This window comes from Nelumbo lutea, chromosome 7, assembly GCF_056320005.1.
Source record: "Nelumbo lutea isolate HS-2025 chromosome 7, American lotus-T2T, whole genome shotgun sequence".
Lineage (NCBI taxonomy): Eukaryota > Viridiplantae > Streptophyta > Magnoliopsida > Proteales > Nelumbonaceae > Nelumbo > Nelumbo lutea.
In genome coordinates, this window is record NC_142690.1 from 16,789,141 (window position 1) to 16,810,851 (window position 21,711).

Consider the following 21,711-nt stretch of genomic DNA (forward strand, 5'->3'; position numbering starts at 1 on the left):
AAAGGTGCAGATCTGAAACATGTGGAGTTTACGGCATGTGGAAACCACCCAAAAAACAATTTTCATATTTTATTTTGGTAAAGTGAATATTTAAGTGGGTGTTCTATAACACGGATGTTTTTGTTATAATTTATTTTTAAAATTATCACAAAAATAAGAAAATTAAAACACACTCTTGAACAATGTTTTGGTAGAAAAAAAAAAACTATGATGCCGAAAAGATATAATACTGGAAGGTCTTTCACCAATCAAAACATCCCATGAATTTTGATAAAAAAAAAAAAAACTATCTGATTGGTTACCGCTTTTATGATGCCAGTTAATTAACTTAAAATCATAAGTTTTTCAGTATGATGTCTTTCTGGAATCCTAGTTAAACTCTGTTTTTTGCATTGATCAAAAGTATAAATAAGTTGATTTTTGTTTTATGAGTTATTTTTATTTCAAATTTTAGCTTATTTTGTTTGATTGCAGTGCAAATGAAGTAAATTAAGACATGAAGCAGAATAAAGTAAAACCCAAAACAAAAGTAAACGAGTATTTACATTTTTTTTTCATTTACACTCCCATACATTTGTATTAGCACAAACAAAATTGCATTGTAACCAAATGCAGCCTAAGTCTCAGTTTGGAAGGTGTACAAATACAAATATGTGCATTAAAAATATATACAAAATATAAGGTTTTTCACTCTGCATACAAATATGTGCATTAAGTCTCAGTTTGTATGTACAGTGCAAATACATACAAAATAATACAAAATACAAGGTTTTGCACTCTACAAATTTGCATTTGTCCTCCTTCCAAACTGAGCCTTAAGGACAAACATGAATGGTTAAATCAAATTAAAAAGATGCTTTCTCTCCAAAATTAAAAATGACAAGAAAAAACCCTTGATTAACGCACATCAAAAGTAGTCATTATTTTAAATTAAATATTAGAAAGAGGTAAAACTCAAAATCCTATTATTGAAGTAAAACTCATTGCTTGGAGTTTGGAATTTGATTAGGCCCAGTTTGGGAGAAGTGCAAATACAAATATGTACGATTCATTGCACTCCTCCCAAACTGCGCCTTAATAGTTAAGGGAGCGTACGACACACACTACACATTCTGCCATTCTACCAAAAAAACGAAAAAGTATGAACATGCCCAATGCAAATTTCTGATTTCCACTACAGAGCTATAAACATTCAAAATGCCAACAACCCCCACTCTACACACCAATACCCGCCCATGAATTGGCGTCAATTCCAAGCTGGCACCCACCCCAACTGTACTCCGGGCCTAACAATTCTGACCCTGGGGTGAACCGTCATTCTCCCAAAAAAACTAATTTTCCATTCTTTTTAATTCTAGTTAATTTAGTACACATGCAATTAGATATAAATAGAACTAGTAGTTTAAAAAGGAAAAAGTTGAGCAAACAATAACGTTACTTTTATTTACTTAAGCACATGCGTTGCACGTGAGAAATTTTTCTTCATATTAATTACTTGAACTTTATATATATTATAGTTAAAATAGAAATTGAAAATTAACAAAATTAACAATATGATTAAAAATAAACTTAAATGCTTGTAGCAAATAACAATTATTATTATTATTATTACTATTACTATTATTAATTTTTTATTATGTTTTTATCATAAATAAAGATTACTTTTATTTTAACAATTATTTTTATTTAATATGATGAATATATAACATCAGAAATGTTCTTCCATGTTTTCGACAAAATTCTATACATTTCCATTTTTGGTGTTCTATCATTTTTTAAATATTTATTATTCAATTATGACATCATGGGTTTCTTTGAAAAGTTGGATCATTGACCCACCATCTAGATAAAAGAATAACTTCGCTTTTAGATTAGTTTTAAATTAGGAAAAAATATAGTTAGAGCCAGTTGTACATTTAAAATTAGGATAAAAGTTGGTCCATAAACCAACAAAACTCTCACAATCGGCTCTACACTTAAAACTATAAAAACCCTCGCCATGTCATCAGAGACTTATGTGGCCATTGCCAACATGAGACTCTTAATTCATATTGGGCACAACAAGAAGCTTATATTTGACTATAACATCATTTCAGTTTTGGGTAGATTTTAAATTTAGCATTCCATTCTCATCATTAATAAAAATACTTCTTACGCTTTCATAGTTATTTATTTTAATTTTTTATTATTTAATCATTGCATATTTATTAATCTATTTGACACCAAATGGTTGAATTGCTTGTTTACCACCGGGAATGGTTTTGTTTCAAAATATTTATTTTTATACTACTAAAATTAATATTGTGGATTTAAGTACAAGAATTTAATGATGAGAAAAATATATCTTAAATATAGGATTTAATGAGTAGAATAGGAAAATATTTTTATTTCTAATTGGTTTTAAATTTATATTCCATTTCCATCACTAATAAAAACATTTCTTATTTATCATACTTATTATTATTTAATATGTATGCTAAAAATGTTCCCAATTTTTTTAATTTCTATTTTTTTATTTTTTTTTATTTAATCGTGGCAACATAGATTGACATATTTGACCAAAAATGATTTAATTTCTTACCATCACCTAGATGAAGACATTATTTTTGTTAGGTAGACTTTAAAAGTATAAGTTTTTATGTTATTGAAATTATTAGTTTATTAAGTATGGATTTAATTAATAAAACTTAATGATGAGAAGAAACAAAAATGACTTAAATATATGATTCAGTAAACATGGATGCAAGTTAATAACTTAAATGTTGGATTTAATGAGAGAGATTTGAATGCATTTAATATCTTAAAATTACCTCTTTTAATCTCATTTAATATCAAGAATTGATTACCTTACTTTCCCTCATTTTTTATCAATAAATTTAAATACAGAAGGGTAAATTTTGTTCTTAGAAAATTCCAGAAATATTGTTGGGATCATTGGTGCTTTGTAAAGTAGTATAGATTTTTAATTTATTACTATAATTATTTAACATTAACTTTACTAGAATTCCTCTTTCTCACTAGAGGACAAAATAATAACTCATTCAGTTTAGCTGCTTCAGCTATTACTAAATGTCCCCTTGGCCCTTGGGCTTAGTTCATTAATGATGAGACTTAGAGAGTTCAATCAAATTGAAATCGGAGCCTGAATATACCTGCAAGCTGCTTCCTAGTCCACCACGGCCTAGGCCCCTCTGGTCGGTCAACAGTTCCTAGTTCCCACTAATGGGAGGAAGAAGAGACGAAGGGTAATGGCTTCTATGTAATAACTAGTCATGGTTTGAGGGTATTCTTATACTTTCAATCTCCATGTTTAAGGTGGTGTTTGATAAATCTAAAATCTAAAATCTAAAATGTTAAAAAGATATTAAAAGTATTGAAATCTAAAAAGAGGCATAGGTGCTTTTCTACTTTTTAGAGGCTCTGAATAGATAAGTTTGTGTGTGTTGGATCAATGCTTCAACATTTAAAATTCCCTAATTTTACTATTTTACCCCTAAAATAGACTATTTGGTAATTTTGAGTTCAATTTGCATTATTTCATAAAAAAATAAAAATAATATATTAAAATAAGAATAAAATTGAAAAATTCATATAAATTTATAAATTAATAAGAACTAAAATAATAACGAAAATAGTAATAAAGTCCATGAAGTAATGAAAAATATTTAGTAATTGTCAACTTATTAAATTAAAATTATTAAAATATTTAATAATCAATAAAATTTAAAAATAATTAATAATTAATATCAATAAAAATTATAAAAGTAAAAAATTATTAAAATAAGAATAAAATTGGAAAATACACATAAATTTATAAATTAAAAATAAATTATTAAGAATTAAAATAATGATATAAATATTAATAAAAACTATGAAGTAATTAAAAAATATTTAATAATTAGCAAATTAATATAAAAATTATTAACATATTTAATAATTAATAAAATTAAAATAATTAATAATTAATTTGGTGTACATTCGAACTCTGTTGTTGAAACAGGGCCGCTGCAACTACGAGAAGACAGGGGGAGAGAGAGAGAGAGAGAGGGAGGGAGAGGAAAATCGACCGTCGTTGAGAGTTGCAACGGCGGTGGTAGGAAGACATGGAGAGAGAGAGAGAGAGTACCGGAAATGAGTTTTCCATAGCCGTTGACTATAGGCTTTTTCGAGTTCTCCATTTCTCTCACTCTGATGTCACAGTTGTCCATTGCCATTGATTGCAAATGATCGCTAGAATTGCTGGAATAATATAGGTTTTTTTGTGTTCTTCATCGCCGTTGATCACTGGAATATAGATTGCTGGAAGAACGGAAACCTAGATCGTGAAGAGACTTGTCCGCTATGTCGGTTTGGATCTCGAGTGAGAAGAAATTTGGGTTTAAAATGGGATGTCTATTTGGATATTATTAGGGGTAGTTTAGACTTTTGAATGCATCTAAAACGTGTTTGATTGCGTTTAGTGATGGCTGTGGTCTAAACGTTTCAGATATGAAATTTAATTTCAGATAAACTTTTAGATGCATACCCAAACACTTCCTGGAATCTGAAAAGTAATGTTTTCAAATTTCAGACCTCCTAAAAGCGTTATCAAACGCCACCTTAGCATCCCATTTCATTGGAGCATTCTCCCTCTCATTTCCTCCTCTCCGCCTAATTCAGAAATTCACCGCCTTTACGATGCACTTCATCCCTACTTGCCCATACCTAGGCCTTGGAGAAAACCTTAAAGTTTTGCTTGAAGAAGGAAAACCCATCTCCATTTCATCCACATGACCTCCATCATAAGATACATTTGCAATTTCGGATGATAGAGTTTCAATAGAGTGGCCTGCAATCGGCTGATCGACAATTGTACAGGACTAGAAGTTGGTTGCATAACAACATCACCTTGGTTGGACTTTCAGCCACATCTTCCTCTCCTCATACCTTTGTTCCTTCAAATGGGTGCAGAGTGATGTTCACCACTAGTAAGCGGAAGTTCTTGACCAGGTGGACCTTTCTCTGAGCAGTTTTTGGAATCTCCAACACTGGATTCATGGATCCCTGTATTTGGGGTTTGATAACAAGGTGCTGCTCTGAGCATTCTTGCACTCTTTCATTTGTCTTGTGGGCATGGTGGCTCAAACTAATATGCTTAGCATCATTCAAGCAAAAAACGCTTCACCAAATACACAACTCTGACTTACCTTATCTCACAGATTCTAGACAATTTGTACTAATAATCCAAAAACAGAGTGAAGAAAGACATGCCAACGAGATTATTTCAATGGACTGAGTCCAATGCAATGCTAATTGTTAATATAAGACCTACAACTCCCCCCTTTTCTCTGTTTGCAAAGCGAACGTGGGCCAGAAGGAAAGAAAATAAAAGCAGGGAAGTAGCCATGAGATAGCCATTGTTGAATGCAATTTTCAGCTTATTATATTGTAAAGATTAACAAAATATAAATTTTTCTCCCTCCAAAAAACCGAACAGAAGGCTAGATAGTAGAAAAATGAAGGTCCAATCTTTGATTCAATTTCTAACTTTTAACGTTTCAAAAGCCATAGTAGAAGGAAAAGGTTGGGAAAGGAAGGGAAAAGGCTGGGAAACCTTTACAAAATTTGTATAGGTTTTTCTACCTTTCCTTTTCTTTCTTTTTCCTACGTTTTCCTTCAAACCAAAGGGAAAAGTTCTGAAGAACATTTGAAAATGCAATAATTTTCAAATGAAAGACCCGGGTGAAAGTAATCAAATATTTTGAAACATTGTTCACCATCTTCTAAAAAAATAAGACATTTTTCATGTGTGCCGTCTCTTTCCATAACGTCTATTTTCATTTAAGTAGACATTATCAGAGGCATCTCTTTCAGTTTCTCCTATCTCCTGTACCAGGTTTCCATGAGGTTCATCTCAGCGAAGACTAGTTAGTACCATTAGGTTCATTTTTCATTTCTAACTTTTGTGGGGGCATTACCGCATGCTGTAACTTTAAATTCTAAATTTCTTTCTCAAAAGAGAGAGTTAGGTTCAGACAGTTCTAATTTAGTCAAACTTAGTTGCCTTAAAGTACTACAAAAATGTGTTGGTTGTAAGTCTGGGTTTTATCCAGGTTTAGACATGGTAAGGGTAAAGCAGATTGTGGGGAGGAGCCCTGATGAGAAGCTGTTGCACTTCTCCCAATCTTGTGCCATCTTCTACCAATGCATGAAAACTGACCCAAGCATTAATATCGCTGTCACCCCCATGATCAGATCAATACCAGCAACTCACTGAAGTGCTTCATGCATCTAGCCCTAAGTAAGACCCGCCGGCACCGGACAAACCATCCAAGTTCCCATCGCAGTTGCTCATCTTCATCACCAAACATACCATCAAGACGTGAGACACCCATGAGCCCATTGGTGTAGAATATTTTGTAAACAAGACCATGGTTTTCAGCGAGGATTTGTTCATCATTGTAGAGCTCTAGGAAAATGTTATGTGCGTTTTTTTAGCGTGTGGTGATGGTGGATATGGTTGACGAAATTAGATTTATCGGTAATTGTTAGAGTGGTAGGAGAAATGAGGAAAAATAGTTTTAATGGTTGATAAAAAAAATTAGATGATATTTAAAAGGTATTTATATACTTTCATATGCCACTTAACGGCGGTTAATGGTTGTTAAATTAACACATTTTGAAAGTTGAGGTACTGGATTGACGTTTTTTAAACTCAGAAACCAAAGTGACACTAGGCCTAAAGTACAAGTACTAATATGGAATTTCCCTTTTTCTTTTCTTTTCAATGGTTCCAAAGTCGGAGTTATTCCTTAAACTCCAAATCGACAGTACCGGTCAACCAATTGAAGTTCCAACGGAGCAAATTCGTTTCCCCACCTTTGGCAAAAAAAAAAAAAAAAAGCGCTTCACTAAATACACAACTTTGGCATACCTTATCTCATAGATTTCAGACAATTTGTATTGATAATCTAAAAACAGAGTGAAGAAAGACAAGTCAACAAGATTATTTCAATGGACCGAGTCCAATGGAATGCTAAGTGTTAATATAAGACCTACAACTTCCCCCTTTTGTCTATTTGCAAAGCGAATGTGGGCTATAAGGAAAGAAAATGAAAGCAGGGGAATAGCCATGAAATAGCCATTGTTGAACGCAATTTTCAGCTTATTATATTGTAAAGATTAATAAAGAATAAAATTTTCTCCCTCCAGAAAACCAAACACAAAGTCAGGTAGTAGAAAAATGAAGGTGCAATCTTTGACCCAATTTCTAACTTTAACGTCTCAAAAGCCGTAGTAGAAGACAAACACACAAGAGACAAAAAAAGCCGAAGCGATGAACAAAAATTTGTAACCCTCGAGGTGGTGATAGTGCTTAGATCGAGCTATGGGAATTCGTGCCTAGTCAGCCACCTGTTGAACTTGAAGCCCTTGTGGTAATCTTTCATCCCAGCTTCCATCAACTCTCCTTGGAATTCCTCTGAGCTCTTGTACTCTTCGATGGCCTTAGCTTTGGACTTTTCCACCGCCTGAAGGAGTACCTCGGTTCGTTCCTTGACATGGGCTTCGAGGTTTTCCACCTCCCGCTCCAGCGCTGCCTTCTCGGACATTAGTGTCGCCTTCTCGGACATTAGTAATGAAATGAGTTCCTTCTGAGCCCGGGCATCATTCTCCAGTTGGTTGATCTCGCTACGGGCCAGATTCAGCTCGGCATGAGCTTCACGAGATGAGGACTCAGCCGCAAGAGCCCGCTTCAAATGTAGCTCAGACTGGTACGTCAGAGCGTGAACGGCAGAGTTCATCTGCCAAAGAAAACCATAGTTAGCATCAGAAAGTCTTAAAACACGAAATTGAAGAAGTCAAGATAGAACTTACCACCATGCAGTGAGTAGTTGCTCGAGCCCCGAGCTGAGCGACCGATAGTTCGGCCTAGCTAGCGACCTCCTCAGCATACACCGCACCCTTGCTCTTCCAAAGGCTACATTTCGGAGTCAGGATACTCCGAACTGCTTCCTCGCTGCCTGAAGACATGGCGGCCTACAAGAGCGGGCTCCGAAGTTGCCTCCTCGGGCGTGCGAGGTGGGGAAGCCCTCCCTGGTTCCTCTTTGATCAGGTCGATTACTGGCGGTTGTGTAGTAGAGGGCTGTTCGGACTCAGGCTCGGTAGCCTACGGTGATTTGACATGAGCTCTTTTTGCAGCTCACTACTTCTTCCCCTTCATTCGGCCAAGAAGTTGATCCGCAGTGAGCTTCATGGGAGCTGCAACAGAAGCAGAACATCAACAATATTATCAAAAATAAAGGAAAAACTCAAACAAAGACAACCTACCAGGGCTTAGGCCAGCCTGCACAAGCTTGTCTTCAACCACGTAATCCGCAAAGTTGAGGCCGAGCTCCGCCCAAGATTGAAGCTTTTCTCTTGTTTTCAGATCTAGTCTGACACCGGGATCCTGAATGGCTATCCTCCATTGGGTTGGGAAGGGCCATCCCTCAGTGTTTCGGACCACGAAAGAACCCCTCTTCCAGGACGGGACCCTATTTGGAAGCTTGTGCAAAAGCTGAAAGAAACTCGTAACAAGAGAAACCTTTTAACTCGTAACAAGAGAAACCTTTTAACTTACCACACCAACCCAACAAGTATGAGGCGTAGAAAATGCAATAATTTTCATTCGCCAAAGCCAACAACCTTTTCAAACTGCAAATTTGAAAGAGAGTTCTCTTTCAAATGAACATTAAGTGATAAAAACATAAGAAAAAGCGGAAAGAAAAGAAGAGTTGCAGCCTGTGGGGATCGAGAGAGAGGAAGTGCTAATGAATCCCATAGACGCATGCAAGAAGAAGATTCCGAGAAGAGGGAGAAGACAAGCATACTTACTGCCAGATTTTTTGCTATCATGTTCACGATGCTAGTGTGCAGTGAGATCGGCTGTGGGATGCTTTTCTGGGTTAGGGCTCAAAGAAGAGGAGGAAATGAGAGGGAGAGTGTTCCTTTTGTGTCCCGGTTCAATTGAACTCCTTTGGTTAATAGTTGAAAGTTCGTTAAAAATGTCAATAACTTTTGAAGCTGTCGACGTGTTCTTTTCTTTTTGGTGGGTTCATGGGTTCACAGGATGCAAATTGAACTCACATCTTGTGAACCCCTTGGTTCACGGGAAACTCGTTGTCTTATTTGATTTAACTTCAAGTTAACGTGTGAGTGCTGTTAATGGTGATTATCTGGTTAAATTGGACACTAGAAGACAAAAATTAAGGAAAAAACCCTCTTTTGAAGGATTTTGAAGCCTTGTTTGAACTCCCGTCACATTCTCTCATCTGAACCTGACCTAATAAGCAAACCCCTCGGTGATTTCCTTTGTGCAACTGATGTCCTGGCAACGTAGAATCAACCGAGGACAGAAATCAACCAGCAACAAGTGCCATTATATTAATTTTTTGTGGGAAAGTTCTAGATTAGTATCGTGTACATTAGGTCTAGTGTCACTTCAGTCCTCAAACTTTAAAACGTGTTAATCCAATGCCCGAACTTTCAAATTGTACCAATCTAGTACCTACTGTTAATGGACCATTGGTTATGTGTATCACATGATGATATGTGCAAATTAAACACTTTAAAAATGATAAAATTACTCTTTGAAATACTATTCATTATCTTCTTCCAAAGAAATAAGACACTGTTCATGTGTATTGTTTTTTTTCGTAACCTCTATTTCCATTTAAGTAGACATTAGCAGAGGCATCTCTTTCAGTTTCTCCTATCTCCTGTAGAAGGTTTCCATTAGGCTCATCTCAGTGAAGACTAGTTAGTATTAGAGGGAGCTACAAGATCCCTTCTACCTGTACTCTATCTCTATTGAGAAATTTCAAGTGGGTTTGAACTTTGAACTTGAAGTTGTTTTCGAATTTCTTTTTCATTTCTAACTTTTGTGAGGCATTCCCGTTGGTTGTTAACCTTAAATTCTAAATTTCTTTCTCAAAAAGAGAAAATTAGGTTCAGACAGTTCTAATTCGGTCGAACTTAATTTCCTTTAAAGTACTACAAAAATGTGTTGGGAGGAGCCAGGGTAAAGCAGATTGTAGGGAGGAGCCATGATAAGAAGTTGTTGCACTTCTCCCAATCTTGTGCTCTCTTATACCAACACATGAAAACTGACCCAACACCCAAGCATCAATATCGCCGTCACCCCCATGACCAGATCAATACCAACAACAATCTTCACTGAAGTGTTTCATGTATCTAGCCCTAAGTAAGACCCACCAGCACTAACATTACCATCCAAGCTCCCGTCACATTTGTTCATCTTCATCACTAAACGTACCATCAAGATGTAAGACACCAATCAACCCATTGATGTAGAATATTCTTTTAACAAGACTGTGGTTTTGAGTGGGGACTTGTCCATCGTTGTAGAGGTCTAGGAAAACGTTAGGTGCGTTTCTTGAGCATGTGGGGACGGTGGATATTGTTGACAGAGTTAGGTTTATCGGTAGCTGTTGGAGTGGTAGGAGAAAGGAGAAAAACTAGTTCTAATAATTGATAAAGAAAATTAGATGACACTTGAAGGACATTTATGTCATTTCATATGCTACTTAACGCAGTTAATGGTTTTGTACTAAATTCACACATTTTAATGTTCAGGGATCAATGTGACATTAGAACCAAACTACAGGTACATGGTATTAATTTAATGGGACTATATTGGCTAGCCACTGGGGGTGTACTATAGGTTTGATGAAACCTACTTTCAGGAGTCGCTCTACTTCCTCTTTGATTTTTAGGGTTATTTTTGACTTGAAAATCTTCTACGACTACTTGACTAGTCGGAACTTGGGATCTATGCACAGAGAGTGTCTGATGAGGTCTAGATTTAGTCCCAACATCTAGTCGTATGGCCAGACAAACACATCTTGAAACTCTGTAAGGGTACACAGGTTAGACTATTTTTCAGCGCCTTAAGTTTTGCGATAAGGATATTTTTTTACCTTTTAGGAGTGCGATAAGTTTTTCTTTGTCCTTGACTGCAAGTTTGGCGGATATGTATAGTGGTCTTTTTTTGTTTCATCAACCGCTAAGTTGATCTCTTCTAATGGTTCTTCTACTGTATCAACGGAATCCATCATAGTGCTCTGATTGCATCACAGTATTCCAAAATATCCTCCTTTAACTCCTATCATTGTCCATGTTATTATTTATCTCTTATTTTGGGGTTTTGTGTCCGATAAGATTGCGGTTAAATGTCATACTTTTGTGTCATTCTCAATGGCTAAATTATTGTTTGGTGACATTATTGCAGCAACATGGATTTTGTGATGATGGTGCGATCAAATAATGTTGGATGAAACATTACTTAAATGAATATAATGGCTTTTTGGCAAAGAAGAAAATATGTATTCGCATTAGGATAGCATTACATTCTCTGATAATCTTGCCAGCCATCACTAATAAAACAGAAGAAGATCATAAATTAGTGATGAATTTTTTAAAAGACATTTATTATCGGTACAAGTTGCGATAATGCTACCTTTTCATTTTTTTTAGCAGACTGAATATATATACAACATAATTTATAAAAGAAGATAATGCTACCTTTTTGGCTGCGAGTGGGTCGTTGTCCTCGTAATCCTCGACAATGGTGTAGTAGTCCCTTTCCATAGCTCCCTGTCCTCGTAATCCTCGACAATGTTAATCAATAATTGTTTTGTCATTATTCCTTTGTTAATATATAAACTGTTTAAAATTCAACAAACCAGATTTTATTCTGAATTTTCTGTCATATTTATGACTATCAATATTATATGGTTATTGAATTTGAGTGATACTCAAAATCACCACAGCAAAGCTTGGTGGGTTTTTATCCTAGACTTGGGATTGGCATTAATCTTTCCACATTTTTCCATTATCTACAAAATGATAGAGGTAGAAGCTTAAAACCAGGTTACCAACCAGTTTCTAAGGATTCATAAATTTGGTTTTGTCTTCACTATCTCTCATTTTAGATACTAGAAAGTTTAGTTTGATAATTTGATTGATCAAATTCTATTCCCTAGCTAGAAAGCTCACTTTGATCTTTGCTTTAGTCCAAAGAGATGAGTGGATGATATTTCCTTCTATACAAACTCTGTTTTTTTTTTTATTTGCATTATTTCTTCTCTTACAGATTGCTAGTAAAGATATCGACCTTGGTTTACTGCTCCCATCCCACTTCCAACCGTATTACCGGTCTGCCTCACCTTGTTATAGGTATAATGCCAGATTTACCCTCTTTTCTGAAATTGGTGTTTATGCATGGGTTTTCATTTTTAAATTTTGTATGATTTTCTTGTTTGTTTTACTAAGCTACGATAGGATTGGAAGTTTGTTTCTAATCTGAATAATTTACAGAGTAGGATAGAGTGTTGCTTCCGGTCTTGTACTAATTCATATATTAATAGAGAAATGGCTGGTTCAGCTCTAAGGGTATAAGGAGGTGCGCTTGCAAGTGACTTCTTTAATATGCTGGGCATAGCTGAGTGATTTACCAGCTAGAGTTATGGTGGTTCAGCTCTAATGTCAGGCTAAAGCATGAATTGAGGGTGAGTCAGTTGTAATTTAACAGGTCAAAGCATCTATGAATTGAGGAAAAATACTTGAAAGGTTCAGCTCTAATTAGGCTAAAGCATGTGGTTTATTTGCAATTTAATAAGTTCATGTATGAAATGAGGAAAAATACGGTTCAGTTGTAATTTACAGGTTGAATCAAATCCATATATTGGTGCATGGCTGGGAAGTCACCAAGGAAGATACATTATAGGGGATTGTAGGATGGATGGGGACAGAGCAAAAGGTGTATTAATTTGAGGCTCATTGGCTGGCCCATACCATGCTTAGTCTTACCTAGGCATTATTATTATGGGTTGGTAATATTTAAAATGCTATATCCTGTTGAAATATTTGCAAAGCTAGGTGTGCCTAGTATTTTCATGTTTTCAAGAATTGGCCTGCCAGACCCCAAGAGGCGTTGTTCTTAACAGCCTTTGTTGGGTTGAGGAGTTCTATTGGAGGATGGATAATCTGCAATCCGATGGTCAGACTGAGAGGTTTGATGCTAGTAATAAAATGCTAGCTTAATTTCCTGGCGTTATGTTTCTATCTGTTTGATCCAAAAGTCCAGCTTTCCCCGGATTTCTGGCAGCAGTGACAATTTCAGATGGGATCACACGGCCACTTGAAACGTGCAAGGTGCAACCAACAGGCGTAGACCTGGCCGATACTTGACTCAAAGTGCAGTTTTAACTCTTCATTATTTCAAAATTCCAGATGGAGTTATGTTTGTCAGTGTTGGAAACTGAGTTTCGAGCATTTCAGTTGGTGTTAATTTTGGAGGCACCCAGCTTCTCGTCACTAATAATTTGTTTGTATATTAAATATTCAAAGTGCGTTTTACCCTCATGGGGTGTCACGCAAAAGTGCAACGTAAATGGGACCAACATCCTTTACACTCATCAAACACAGCCTTGGTGGATTTTTTTTTTACCTTGTTATTTAGATCTCTGTGAAATTCTTTTTATGACTTCATCCCTGTAGTGAATTACTATTGCTACTTAACTTTTTGTTGTAGATTTCTGTGATTTCAGGTTTGACTGAAACTTTGTTTCTGTGTTTCTATTATCATCGTAGACTTCTGTGATTTCCAGCCAAAATCCCTTTCCTTGGTTTCATGGTGGATCTTGTGAAACTCCCTTATATTCCTTTCATCATTGTCCGACAATCACAGCATTCGCGCTACCGGAGCCTGAAATTAACAATCACACACTAAGTTAATAAACTGGAGGAAGAGAAACAAGGGCAACAACACTACAAGTAGTAGGTAGATAGTTGAGTACCAACAGACCTTCTGGATCATCGAGAGAGAGGGAAGTGGTGCCGAGAACGCGGACATGGAGAGAAGGGGAATTGGGGGATGGGAGATGCAGATGAGGATGGAAGTGGTTTCATCAGAGAGTCTCAATGGGCGCTGGAAGATAGGTCTTAGTCATGGGTCGCATTGGTTCAACGCCGCCATGAACAGTCCATGGCTGTAGACGGCATTCTCCAGATTGAAGGTTGAAACTGACTCCCCAAGCGGCAGAGTGAGAAAACACGAGACAATGACGATGACACCTCCACTTCTTCTTTTTTCCCGTGGCCATCTCTTCTCTCATCGGACTCCTTTGCCCATTGAATCCTCCGTTCTTGCTTGTTCAGCAAGGGTAGGCGAATCTGAATGATTACCTTTGACAGGAGTTCGGCTTCTATCAGTCGCCGGTGATAACAGTCCGGCTTCTATCAGGACAGAGTCCAAAATACCTGAGGGTGTCGTCGGTGATGGCTATTAATCATCGCCGGTTGGAAAGGGAGAGAGTGAGAGTGACTGGCGACGGCAGAGTCCAATGAGTCTCGAGCAGGTAGTGGAATGGAACTAATGAGAAGTTAACGGCATTAAAGGATAAGACTCTGTTTAATTCATTTTACACGTATTAAACCAACGCACGAATCAAACGACGTGTGGCGCGTTCTTGTGCTGCGCGAACGTTGGCGTATATAGCGTGCCTGGACTGAAATCGAACTCCCTTGTCACACGTTTCAATCGCATGCATGAAACAAAAAAACACCTGGCGCGTCCTCATGCTGCACCGCGAATGTTACAACAAAAATCATTCCAAAAGACGAGCCTTTGAGCTTTTGTCTTTTAGTGCCGGTTCAACCGAATAATTCAAACTTAACGTCAATTTGCCGTTATTTGGATGTTATGTTAGCTCAAAGTTACCGACGTGCTAGGGGTGCTCACGGTTCGGTGAACCGAACTGTACGGTTTTTATTTTAACTAAATCAAAACTGAATCGGTGAAACCGATTAATTGTGGTTTGCTTTTTTGGGTTTTTTATGCCCTCAATATTAAAAAAAGGGGAAAAACCTTCCCTGTCGATGATCTAAAGAGAATGAACGAATTGTGAATTGAGAGTGAGAGACGTGAGAGAGATATAGAGAGATGAGTGATTGAGATTGATAGAGATCAGTGAGTTTGAGTGTCGAGTGAGTGTCGAATGAGAGAAAGACTGAGAGATGAGAGATTGAGATTTCAGATTTGAGAGATCAAAGAAGATGCCAGATACCAGTCTGAGAGAGTGAAGGCAAAAACTGAGATGCCAGTCATCAATGATTTGATCAGAGTCGTCAGTGATTTGATCAGAGGGCAGAGCACTGGAGGCCATCGGTCTGTTGGGGAAGAAACTGAGAGTCTGATAGAATGAGATTGTGAGAGACTAAGACTGTGATTCAAAGAAACTGTTGGTGGGAAGAAAACCATCGAGACAAAAGAGAAGAAAGGGCTAAAGCTTGAAACTTTTTCGTTTTTCAAGATTAAGAGACTAACAATCTCCAGTCTAACACTCTGGCAAGGCCGAAAATTTCTTTCTCTTTGCAACTTTCAAAGTCTCTTTGAAACTTTCCATTTTCGATTTTCAAAGCTCTTGAAATTTTCAAAGAGAAAGAAAAGTCTATCGGCAAAAGAGTATATTCGATTTCAAAAAAAAATAAAAAATAATTGATGATGCACGATCCGGTCGGTCTTAGCTATCGGTAACCTTACCTTTAACGGAATTGAAGATGCCTGAAACAAGGAAGAAATTGGAGGTTTTTGGGGAGGAACCCGGTGGGAATACTCCGAAGCTCAAGTTAATACTCTTGAGAAGGCAAGGGAAAATAAGAGATTTCAAGACCATAAAGCACAAATATCACATACCTCTTTCTTGGGGGAAGAAGGTCTTTTATAACCACCTGGTGCACTCACTCCCAAGTTTTTGCTAAGTCAGGTATAACCGCTTCTATGGGGGGCAGACATAACCACCACTGTCCTCTCTGTCAGGGCCGTCTCTGCCACAACTGAGATGGTGGTAGCAGGTGGTCGCTACGGCGTGATTGCCATCTGTCAGATCCAGACCAATCAGGCGTGCTGCCTCAGAGTACGGACCTGTCAGGTACGGTTTCATAGTTGCACGACTTGGAGCCGAGGTGCCGGAGTGGTGCGCGAGGTGAAGGAGTTTGAATGGGAGTATGTCCTACTGTCTCGAGGTGCTGGCATATGGTCCAGACTGACCCGAGGTGGGCTAGTCTGGGTTTTGCCCCTCGCGGGCTTCTCTGTTAATCTCGGGATTCTTAGGGAAAGCTCGGGTTTCACCTCCCAGGAAGTGTGGGTTCCTTTTGGGGAGCTCGGGCCTCTTCTTGGGATATGGCTGTGTTATGTCGCCGTGCCGAACTGGCGTTCCTACCAGGTCACTCCGTTTTCTTCAACGTATCGCACAGCCAAGGGATCGGGCCGAATCTACTTCCATCAATAATAATATAACATATATATATATATATATCGATCGGTTCGATTAACAGCTGGTTTTATTAAGTGATTAACCAAAACTAAATCAAAACTATCGATTTTTTAAGAACATAAACAGGGATGAGAATTAATCTATCCTTGGTTAGTTACTCCGTCCCTGCTCTGTCCCCACCCTGCTCCGTCCCCACTCCGTCACGGAGTAATATTAAACCTTTTGGTCCTAACAAGTGACACGTGTAGTACTCACGTTTAATATTACTCCGTCACTCCGTCCGAGTCTTTCATGGTTAGTTACTTGTTTGTTAGCAGACGGCAAACGGCAATCGCCATGTGAAGTAGCTCCACACTGCCACAGCTGTTAAGTTGAGCTCCTACAGGCTACAAGAGGAAGAGGATTTTGAAGTGTGCAGCCAATGGCGCCCCTTCCTCCATACGCTGCTTAATCGAAATCTCTTGTCTTCGCCATTCCCCTTCTCATCCTCACTGCCCATTTAATGGGTGGAAGTGGAACATCTCAATTGCTGCACAACTTCCTCAAAAATGGACGCAGGCCAGCTTCTCTTTCTGTTGAAGACGCGTTGCTTTTATTCGATGAGATGGTTCGCTTGCGACCCTTCCCACCGGTTCGGGCTTTTGATAAACTTTTGGCTTCTCTTGGGAAAGCGAAGTTTTATACAACAGCTATTTCTCTGTATAGAAAGATGGGTTCTTTACCAATCCTTCCCACTCTTTATACTCTGAACATGGTAATGAATTGCTTCTGCCACTCGAATCGAGCCGATTTGGGCTTCTCTGTACTTGGAATCATCCTGAAACGAGGCTATGAACCAGATGTTGTGACTTTATGTACCATGATTAGGGGACTTTGTGCTGGAAATGAGATCGCCCAGGCGATGGAATTGTTCTACAAGATTGTAGACAAAGGTTACCCATACAACGACGTCACTTATGGAACCATCATTAATGGGCTTTGCAAGACTCGAAACACCTGCAGGGCTCTTGGAATCCTCAGAGAGATGGAGAAAAGGGGTCAGTGTAAACCCAGCTTACACATATATAACACAATCATTGATGGTTTGTGCAAAGAGGGACTCGTAAACGATGCCCTGAACCTCTTCTCGGAAATGAAAGAAAAATGCATCTCACCTGATGTTGTCACCTACAGCTCTTTAATATATGGACTCTGCAATCTTGGCCGGTGGAAAGAAGCTTCAAGCATTTTTAAGGACATGGTGGACTGTGAAATCTCTCCAGACATCGTGACCTACAACATTTTGGTGCGTGCTTTGGCCAGAGAAGGTTTGATTAGCGAAGCACGTGCTGTATTTGAAGTAATGCTGCAAAAGGGAGAGAAGCCTAATCTTATCACTTACAATGCTTTGATTCATGGCATGTGTCTTTCAGGCCTGTGGGGAGAAGCCACGAGGTTGTTAAATGAAATGAAAGAAAAATGCATCTCACCAAATGTTGTGACCTACAGCTCTTTAATTTATGGACATTGCAATCTTGGCCGGTGGAAAGAAGCTTTAAGCATTTTTAAGGACATGGTGGACTATGGAATCTCTCCAGACATCGTGACCTACAACATTTTGGTGGTTGCCTTGGCCAAAGAAGGGAGGCTTAGTGAAGCACGTGCTGTGTTTGAAGTAATGCTGCAAAAGGGAGAGAAGCCTAATCGTATCATTTACAATGCTTTGATTCATAGCTTGTGCCTTTCAGAGATGTGGGAAGAAGCCATGAAGTCGTTAAATGAAATGGTGGAACGAGGACTCTTACCCAATATTGTGACCTACAATTCGTTGGTGGATGCTCTTTGCAAGAAAGGAATGGCTACAAAAGCACATGAGATATTAGAAGTAATGATTCAAGCAGGGGTGGAGCCTGACATTATAACATACACTGCATTGATAGATGGATACTGTTTACACGGTGAAATGAACAAGGCAGAAGAAATCTTAGCTTCCATGTTGAGTAGGGGTCTTGAACCGAATATATTTACCTATACCGTGTTAATTAATGGCTATTGCAAAAGCAGGAGAATAGAGAAGGCAGTGCAGCTCCACAGTGAAATGTGTAAGAGAGGATTGGTGCCTGATTCTGTTACTTACAACACTCTCATAGATGGATTGTGCCAATTGGGATTGCTGAATGAAGCTGAAAATTTGTTGATGAAAATGGGAGAGATGGGTTGTTCTCCAAATGATTGCACTTTCAATGTCATAGTACGTGGATTTCTCCAAAAACATGAGATAGATAAGTCATTCCAACTTCTTAATGAAATGGCTAAGAGAGGATTCTTACCAGATTCAATGACTACATCTATAATTATGGATTTGATTGCAAAAGATGGTTTGGATCATAAATCCCTTCAAATGTTTCGTGCATTTTTGCAATATGATAATTGAAAAGTTGTCTAGAAGACCATACCCAAAACAGAGGACCTCAGGTGGCTAGAAGATGTCTGTGTAGGCTGCTAAAGGGAATTTGCTATATCTTTGCTTTGGTTGTAGTTATTCGAAGTATATATGGGAATTCTTTTTTGGTCTCTTAGACATTGACATTTGGGATCCAAGATCCCCGGGAAACATTTTTGCTCATTGGCCTACATTAAAAGGAAATACCTTGCTTGGAGCTGTGTACCTTTTTCCACTTGTAGGGAAGTTTGGAAGGAGAGAAACAGAAGAATTTTTTAAGACAAAGCACGAGGGGAGGGCAAATTCTCGTGCATTTTTGCAATATGATAATTGAAAAGTTGTCTAGAAGACCATACCCAAAACAGAGGACCTCAGGTGGCTAGAAGATGTCTGTGTAGGCTGCTAAAGGGAATTTGCTATATCTTTGCTTTGGTTGTAGTTATTCGAAGTATATATGGGAATTCTTTTTTGGTCTCTTAGACATTGACATTTGGGATCCAAGATCCCCGGGAAACATTTTTGCTCATTGGCCTACATTAAAAGGAAATACCTTGCTTGGAGCTGTGTACCTTTTTCCACTTGTAGGGAAGTTTGGAAGGAGAGAAACAGAAGAATTTTTTAAGACAAAGCACGAGGGGAGGGCAAATTCTATGATATGATGTAAACAAATTATGGACTGGATTCTCATCTTACCGGAATTTGGAGGGATTTCATAAGAAGCATTTGAAAATGGTTTTTGGTCTCTATTTGATCTGGGATCAAGGAATTAATTCTTGTGTCTGAATTTTTTGTTGTATTTTTTGCATCTCTTATTTTCTCGGACTGTATATCTGGTGATTTCTCATCACATTTTTTGCTATATTTATTTTTTCTCTTCTTAATAAACTTTTCACTTTTATTATATATATATATATTTATATATAGGTTTTGTTGATTTTTTCTATGCTATTTTGTTGGGACTTATTCTGTTGGTTTCAATTCTGAAATTGGAATTTTCAAAAAACAATTCTGAAATAGGAAGCTTTTTGCAATTCACCTTTTTACAAGACTCATGGGTTTGGCCAGCTTCCAACTGCTTGTTAAAAGCTTATAAAGTGCTTTTAAAGGCATGCCAATCCTGAACCTTATTTATTTGTCTTCCAAAAGAAACCCAGTTTTCTCTTGTTTAATCATTGAACCTACTAAATGAAACCGATTTAAATTGTGTTATTTCGATAATTGTTAAACATTTTTAACGTTTTATTTTTACGTCTAGCTCCGTTATGTTGTCTGACCAATGTTAACAAAGCATGACTAGTTGTCAATTAGTCAACAAAGCAGTCAGCTGAAGGCCCTACCAACTACATCACTTGCTAGTTGGTTGACACCCACATCATTTGTTATTTTTGCATGCTAGTTTCTTTAAGCATTTGCAGTGCGACCTGGTTGGATCATTGGGCTATTTGGGGTCTTGGGAGAGTGGGCTGGATAGGAACCTAACCTTTGGCATTTTATTGCATGAAATGATTTTTTTCCATATTTAAGCCCATGTTGTAGTTCTTGTTAGCCCTACTCTAGTTGGAGAAAAACACACACAGCGCGAGGTGGCTTTTGATTGCACTTTTTAGATGTCTGAATTTGAAAACTTTGCTTTTCAGATGTCATTTTCAATTAATATGCCCTCTTATTATAGATCTGAAACTGGATTTCATATCTTAATTTCTAAGAGGTGGAGAGGTTGCTTAATGCACTCAGACGTAATTTAGAGGCTGCTTAATCCTTCATGTAACTCGAATTGAGCCCTCCTTGCGACCTAACGAAGTTCCACTGCCACCACCGCCACTGCACTCTCTCTCTCTCTCTCTCTCTCTCTCTCTCTCTCTCTCTCCCTCTCTCTCTCTCTCTCTCATGTCTTCGCATCATCGCCGTTGCAAGTTGCAACGACAGTGGTTCCTTCTCTCCCTCCCTATCTTTCTGCTACTGTCGCTACAAGTTGCGGCAATGGCAGTTCCTTGTCTCTCTCTCTCTCTCTCTCACTCTCGCTCTCACTCACTCACTCACTCACTCTCTTTCTCTCTCTCTCTCTCTCTCTCCCCTATCTTCTCGCCATTGCCACCGCCGCTGCAACTTGTAGCGATGGTTTGATGAGTAGTAATAATAAGATTATTATTAATTATAAATTATTTTTATTAATTATTAATTATTAATTATTTTAATATTTTTATTAAACATTAATTATTTTTTATTTTTATTAACTAATAAGTTTTAATTATTTCATTAATTTTTAAAAATTATTTTAATTTTTATTTGTGTAAATTATTAATTATTTTAATATTTTTATAGTCATTAATTATTTATAAATTTTAATAATTTCATTTATTAATTTTTAATTCATTATTTTTTATTTGTATTGTTTCAATGTTATTTTGATGTTGAAAATTATTATTTATGACATAATGCAAATTGAACTCAATATTTCTAAATAGTATGTTCTAGGGATAGAATAATAAAATCAATAAATTTCAGATGGTAAAGGGTTGATCCAACACAAACAAACTTATGAATTCAGAGCCTTTAAAAAGTAAAAAAGCACACATGCTTCTTTTCAGATTTCAAACAAAAAAAAAACCATTTAATTATTCAGATCTGAAATTTCAGATTTATTAAACGCCACCTGAGTGAGTGAGTGATCATATGTAATTTTTCTATCAAGAGAAGGTTCAAAGGTTAACTTTCTGGTGAAGTGATTGGTTTATGATGAAATTTAATGTGTTGTGAAGATAACATGTAACTTGTGTAATCAGATGAGTCTTGGAGATGATTGGTTGGTAACTGTTATTGTGAAGAAAACATGTAATTTCTTGGCTTTTTTACCAAACATGGCTTCATGGCTTTTCTTGTAGGGCCTACCTTGCAACACCAAAAGCTGGTGCATGAAAGTTCTCCCCAATGGGCACTGAATGTGATGAGGGCAGATTTGTCCCTCCAGTGAAA

The 21,711-nt window shown here is 37.4% G+C and overlaps 1 protein-coding gene and 1 long non-coding RNA gene across 2 annotated transcripts; one reads left to right on the top strand and one right to left on the bottom strand.

The window, feature by feature from the left end:
- Window positions 1–7,126: 7,126 nt before the first annotated feature.
- LOC148845358 (uncharacterized) lies at window positions 7,127–8,979 on the bottom strand. The gene is made up of 4 exons (XR_016101680.1): window positions 8,854–8,979; window positions 8,308–8,673; window positions 7,855–8,238; window positions 7,127–7,781 (listed from the first exon to the last, which is right to left on the bottom strand). It is a non-coding gene; the product is annotated as an uncharacterized LOC148845358 (long non-coding RNA).
- Window positions 8,980–16,657: 7,678 nt separating this feature from the next.
- LOC148845359 (uncharacterized) lies at window positions 16,658–18,871 on the top strand. The gene has a single exon (XM_088953457.1). It carries the CDS (start codon window positions 16,819–16,821, stop codon window positions 18,727–18,729), a length of 1,911 nt encoding a protein of 636 aa, XP_088809583.1. The 5' UTR covers window positions 16,658–16,818; the 3' UTR covers window positions 18,730–18,871.
- The last annotated feature ends 2,840 nt before the right edge of the window (window positions 18,872–21,711 follow it).

Coding starts and splice junctions, on each gene's coding strand:
- LOC148845359 (XM_088953457.1), top strand. CDS start 16,819: ATGGGTGGAAGTGGAACATCTCAATTGCTGCACAACTTCCTCAAAAAT.